This window comes from Corticium candelabrum, unplaced genomic scaffold, assembly GCF_963422355.1.
Source record: "Corticium candelabrum unplaced genomic scaffold, ooCorCand1.1 SCAFFOLD_99, whole genome shotgun sequence".
Classification (NCBI taxonomy): Eukaryota; Metazoa; Porifera; class Homoscleromorpha; order Homosclerophorida; family Plakinidae; genus Corticium; species Corticium candelabrum.
Genome location: NW_026912718.1, coordinates 5436 through 12000, shown reverse-complemented (window position 1 = coordinate 12000; position 6565 = coordinate 5436). Strand labels below are relative to the sequence as shown.

At 38.5% G+C, this 6565-nt stretch overlaps 2 protein-coding genes across 2 annotated transcripts; both read left to right on the top strand.

The window, feature by feature from the left end:
• Positions 1-864: 864 nt before the first annotated feature.
• Positions 865-3962, top strand: LOC134197991 (cobalamin trafficking protein CblD-like). Its single transcript, XM_062667339.1, has 5 exons — positions 865-973; positions 1039-1100; positions 1518-2072; positions 3510-3596; positions 3655-3962. The coding sequence occupies exons 2-5, from the start codon at positions 1077-1079 to the stop codon at positions 3850-3852; spliced, it is 864 nt and encodes a 287-aa protein (XP_062523323.1). The 5' UTR covers positions 865-973; positions 1039-1076; the 3' UTR covers positions 3853-3962.
• A 135-nt stretch (positions 3963-4097) lies between these two features.
• On the top strand, positions 4098-5689 carry LOC134197992 (inactive hydroxysteroid dehydrogenase-like protein 1). Its single transcript, XM_062667340.1, has 3 exons — positions 4098-4208; positions 4534-4656; positions 4869-5689. Exons 2-3 carry the CDS (start codon positions 4575-4577, stop codon positions 5516-5518), a joined length of 732 nt encoding a protein of 243 aa, XP_062523324.1. The 5' UTR covers positions 4098-4208; positions 4534-4574; the 3' UTR covers positions 5519-5689.
• The last annotated feature ends 876 nt before the right edge of the window (positions 5690-6565 follow it).

The window sequence follows — 6565 nt, the reverse complement described above, 5'->3', positions numbered from 1 at the left end:
AACCACTTTGTTCCTTTGTACCTGAGCATTCCATGACAACAGTTTGTGGCATTTCAGTGCAAGCAAACCTGCATTAAAGATTTTGTTGGAACAGCACAAAAATTGGAATGAGCAGCCCAAAAAATTTATGGTGGGCGTGGTTATAACAATTTCTGTAGAGCCTTACAAAATCTTAGGGACAGCTATGACTTGACTCTATATACGACTCTGCTTGCTTGTATCTGGCCATATAATCTGGGGTATGCAGTGTATCCACCTGCAGTAAAAGTACTGTTTGGAAGTTCCAGGCATGGCCTTGGCACCCACAAATGTAAGTGCTGACCACGACTACTTTGAATATATTTACTGGGCGTGGTCGTATAAAAAGAGTCTCAAGATTTGGTGTAAAAAAGTTGAGAGGTCTGACACACACACACACACACACACACACACACACACACACACACACACACACACACACACACACACACACACACACACACACACAAATAATAGACTTCTAGAAGTACATGCTCTCAATTGCAACAGAATTCAAACACGTGCAGTACATCTCATGTACATCATGTGCCTACCAAGTCAAGTCTTTCCCTTTCTGCCACCTTCCAACAGGAGCCATTAAAGAATGCCCTACAAACAAAAGCATGTAAGAACAATACCAGACAAGACTCAACATACAAGAAAAAGACAAGAGAAGTCTACGTCTGCTGTATTGTCTAGTCTACTCTTTCGGTCAAAACTCTTGTATGTCACCTAGATAGTTTTCTCTGTCCTTGTCGGTTTTCACATCATCCCAGTTAAAGTGATCCTTTCCTCCTCGAGTTCCACCACGAGTTGGATGAAAAACGGCCATTTCGCATACGGGATACCTACTGAGTCTAGTTGAAATCACAAGAGCAACGTAGACGTACCCACGGGCGTTTTCTAGAACAAAAGTGTCACTTTTGAAGCTGCGTAGTTGAGGAATATCTTAACAGTAACGTTTGCTGGTATTTTTCCTGTGGGGACCTTGTGTTATTGTATTTGTATTTGTGGTGAAAGGGAGAGAGATAGCGGCAAATTGAAGGTTTACAACGACAATGAACAAAGTGAAGATGGCAAAGGTTAGCTGAATATTTAGAGTATTTGCTAAATTGTGAAACTTTCTTCAAATGACTTGGCTGTTTGTGGGCGGGGCAATTGCAGATTGTGAGGTGTGACTGTACTAAGGCTTTTCAATGTGCGTGTGTGTGTGTGTGTGTGTGTGTGTGTGTGTGTGTGTGTGTGTGTGTGTGTGTGTGGTAGGTGGGTGCATGGGTGTGATTCTATAACTACAAGCAGGACATTATGACACAGTCAGTTATAGATTTAGTTGTGTGCGTTTGACACTGTTAATTATTATAATTATAATTATAATAACAACTTTATAATTATTGTATTAATTACTTGTTAGTGTAAGTATTTGCATCATGTTTCTTGACCAGATTGGATAATTATGAACTTATATCACATCTTACAGTATTTGATTTGTGCTTTTACAGGCTGTTAGCTGCCAGTCTCGAGTCATCGCTTATCTTCCCAGTTTACGAGCTCTTCTACAACGGTTACGTGCTGCGCCATCAGCGCCCACAAGTCTCAGTTCTATGGTTCAACCACCACACGCCTTTGCTATCCAGAAACCTTCCACCGAAACAGCAGTTCAACCAGCTGTTATGACTACTAGGGGTAACGTGTTTGAACCTAATCCTGTCTTGCCAATGCCTGGCGACAGAGCATATGTTGCTGAAGTGGATCAGTCAGTTGCGACATGCAAGTCTTTCTCAAGGCATGCAGCAATGGAGTCACTAACCATGCCCGTCAATTTTGAAGACGATTTTAAAGTCCATCAGAACCCCGTTGCAACTTCTAAATCTGCAGTCGAGTTTACCATCCAACAGTGTCCAACATTTTTAAGACGTAGTTTTATGGAGTTGTTTCCTGATGCACCCGTTCTCGACCAGGATTTCACTGTCATGATGCTCAGCCAGCGAACACAACATGATATGACTGCTTGGTCACCATCAGTTGAGAAAGAGAGGGAGGAGCTTCTTGATCACGTAATACAATTTATAACTTAATTATTTGAAGTGGGGCTGGTTTGTTAGAGATTAATGGTTACATGCTTTATCAATTTGATTGTCTGTGGAGTGAATGTTTTTATAAATAGGCGGATTATTATTTGTGGGATTGAGAAGTGTATACTCATATGGACAGACTCCGACTAATGCACATCGATGGTAGTGCATATGTATGGTTATGTAATGGGAAGAAAGTGTGATCTCTTTTTGTGTGATATATTGCATCTTAATTTGTCTTATACGTGTATAGTAAGTGTGTGAATTCAAAGATTGCTACATGTCTTACATTGTGACAGAAATAGAGATTTTTTATAGGTACAAAAGTATCAATTGACATGGTTGCTTGCAAGAACACTTTAAAATTTATGTTTGCTTACAATCTTTCATCTAGGATTTAGATTGGTTGGAATAATTGATCCAAGAAGGCACCTTGGCTCCCAACTACCAAAAACAAATGAGCAAATATAATATATTTGTCTTCTAATACTCTAATACAAGGCCACTACTTGTATTGTTTGGAATGGTCCAAAGTCTGGGCTTGTATTAGTAGGGCAATGATTGGAATGCGGGCTTTATTTTTCAAAATTATATGACAATGGACGTTGTGATTCTAAAACACAGAGTACATACTAGAAAATGTTTTTTAGGTACTGAGCTACCACTAAAACAATAGCTTGAGCGTTTATTACAGGGTGGGCATTTATTAACTGAAATGAGGCCGGACTGCGGGTATGTTGGGTGGGAAACTATTGGAAGGATACGTTTGTATTTGAAGGAATAGGGTATCATGTATAGTCAGAGGCATAGGAAGCAAGTAATGACCGGTCTGGCCTAGCACGCTCGACAGGGCGGTGTCATTAACACACTTTATTAGGTAGGCATACAAAGTACTGCCATGAATAGCAATATATTACATATTTAATGGGATGTACCCTTTATACGGAAGTGGGTACCATTGAGCATCTGTTGTGAAGGTGCACTTTCCCGAAACCAGTCAAGCCATGGATTGACTCGTCGGACTACTATTAGTAGATGCATCTTCCATGGTACAATATTACTAAACTGTACTCTGTATTTGCTGTAATTTATACTTGTTTATTTTATAATTTCTTACGTCATGCTCAGAGGGGCAAGGTGTGCTGAGAGTATGACAGGGCATTGTGGCCTAGCTGCTCAAGTGTCGAGATGAAGCACTTGAGCCCCAAGTTCGAATTGAATACAACTAATGTCTAACAATTTTCAACGTATTAGTATCTGGCTGTTGAAAATTATTACGAAAATTTTATTCTAATGTTTGTGTAAAAGACACTTAATTTTAATTAATTAATTAATCTTTACAGATCTTTATCTGTGGTAATGTGGGGTTAATTAATTGAAGGTATGCAATATATTAATTTCTTGTCGGTCTGTTTCCAGTTTTTCGAAGTAGCGAAATGTGTATGTGGAAAGCTGACAGCGTCTGGATATTGGGCAGACTTTGTCGATCCTTCATGTGGTAGAGCGGTCAGTCCACATTATTCCACATCGCACATACGCCACAACAATGTGTTCATTGTTACAGTTTTATGGTTCATACACCAACAGCACACTGTTCGAGACTGACGAACGATTTCGTTACTTTGGATTTGAGATTCTCGATCTCGGCTGCTGCAAGTGTGTAAGCCACCATCTGTGGGGAGCCCACGCTTACGTGGGCGCCATCTTTACAAACGCACCTTCGAATGCTCAAGCTGTAAAGGAATTAGCCAGCATGGGATAACTGTATTAGTGTGTATTGAAACATGGTGTGTTGTATGTAAAGTATAATAGAGCAGTATGATATTGTAATATTGTGGCATTGTTTATGATGTCAAATATACTAAAGTGACTCTACTGAACGACTACAACATCAATTGACAACACATTGGTTTAAACTGATAACTGCGCTTGTCGTTGGGACCCGAAGATAGAAAATGCCCGTATGTAGCATGGCATGTACAACGATATTTCTGGCTCTAGGAGCACTTGTGGTCTTCAAGCTGACGCTGTCGTTTTTTCACTGTCTTTCGTCGTACTTTATCTCTCCACTGTTAGTGAGATCTTTTCAAAATCTGAAGTGTCTAGGAGATTGGGCAGGTTTGTGTATAGTAACTCTGCTGTTGCATGTATATAATTTTATTAATTGTGTTTTATATAGTTTTCGATTTTTGTGTACTAATTGTACAATATAAAGTAACTGCTTGATATTGATTGTTGCCTATTTAATTTTAGTACTAATTATTGTATGACATTTGATTAACTGATTGTTTGATATAAATTAATATATATTTAATTTTAGTACTAATTATTGTATGACATTTGATTAACTAATTGTTTGATTTAAATTAACATATATATTCAGGTAAAGTTTTCTAGTTTATATACCTAATTCTGAGTTAATTATTCCTTTTTAATTACACAGTAGTGACCGGCTGCACAGATGGAATTGGGAAAGCCTATGCCATGCAGCTTGCTCGGCGGGGATTCAACATAATTCTACTCAGTCGTTCTGTTGAGAAACTAGAGTCAGCAGCAGATGCTATAAGTAAGATGTTTTATAATATAATTATGTGTTAATAAATTATTCTACTTAAATTATTTGTACATGACGTCATGAATGTTGATAAAAATTAATGCAATCACCATGTTAACTTAATCATGTGAAATAATAGTGTATGGTTATGTGATAAAGTTTATATCAATGATAAGTCGCAGTGTAGTTTTGGCAATTTCTATATTAATCCTAGTGTTATACAGGAAGGCAAACTGGAGTTCAGACCATTATTATTCAAGCTGACTTTAGCAATAGCAGTCAAGATTTATACAATCGAATTGCCAACAAACTGTCAGATCTCGATATTGGAATTCTTGTCAATAATGTCGGCGCTTGCTATGACTATCCTCTCTATTTCTGTGATCTGTGTACAGAGAAGATATGGCAACTAATTAATGTAAACGTGGGTGCCGTTACTTTTATGACACGTGCTATTTTGCCTGGAATGTTGAAACGAAAGAGAGGGGCAATTATTAATCTCTCATCATATTCTGGTCTCTATCCTGTCGGACTTCTCTCCGTATACTCAGCTACCAAGTCTTATGTTGATCATTTCAGTCGGTCGCTACAGCAGGAGTACTCCAAAGATGGCATATTTATTCAGTCTGTTACTACTATGGTTGTTGCCACTAAAATGACAGAGGGCAGATGGACGAACTCTTTGTCATTACTTCCTGAGGATTATGCTCGTGAAGCTGTGAAGACGATTGGTCGACTGGGTGTGACATGTGGTCATAGATTTCATGCCGTTCAGTTCTGGCTTATTCAGCTATTACCAGAATGGTTTCGTGACGTGATGACATTTAGAGTTAATTTAGCAGTGTTAAACAAGCACTGCACACAGAATTCATGAGAGCCGAGGTCATTCTCGTGTATAGGTGACTTAAATATTTTTTATTTTAAATATTTTAAAGGGATCTGCATGTCTGCTGTTTGATTGTTATGTTTTTTGTCTGGTTTGTTTATCTATTCTAGTTTGTTTATGTATTCTAGTTGTTTGATATCATATAAATAAAGTTTGTTATTATCGTTGACTTTATTTGAATTGCTATTTTAGCCACAGTTATATGACTATTGAGTTACAAAGTTGGCATTAAAGTTTACCACAGCTGTACTTGGCTTTCATACTAGCAGGATTCTTGCTTAGGTAGGAAATCTTGGACCACAGAATCTAGATAGCCGCATCCCCAAACTCACGTGAGCCTGGCAGTGTCCAGAGCTGAAGGTGTCATATGGGAACCAAACACTGCCAGGCTCACGTGAGTCTGGGGATGAGGCTACGGTGAATGCTGTATGTCACTTTTCGAATCGAAAATGAAGCAACAGCTTCCTTTAGTTCAATGAGAACTGTGACTCTAATGGAATTTCTAGGACACGTGTGCAGCATTGAAATCATTTGACTAACTGATACAAGCTTAATTGTTTAATTGATTAATTTAATTGATTGGCATCCGGTCCGGATTAGACGGAGATAATTGTTATAGGAGGGCAGGGTGGGCCATGGCTAGCTCAACATCAAGTGACATTCAATAAGTAATTAAATGTCTTTTGCGCATGCGCAGCCAGGCTTACAGTTAGTTTGCTCGTCTAGTATCATATGTCTGTTGCCTGTGTTACCGCTGTATTTTCTTGCAGGGTAGTTTATTCCCCGTAAAGTGTGAGCTCGGATGTGAGTAATGAAGTAGAGGTCACTACAGGTGTACTCACTAGAGCACTAGGAGCTGCTCCAGTTGGACCACGCTATATATATATATATACATATATATATATATATATATATATATATATATTATCTTAAATGGTTCCAGTTGCTGATCCGTTGGTCTTAGAAGATAATTGCAGACCTCTCAACTTTCTTCACACCAAATCGTGAGATTGTCTAACCATGCCCACTAAACGT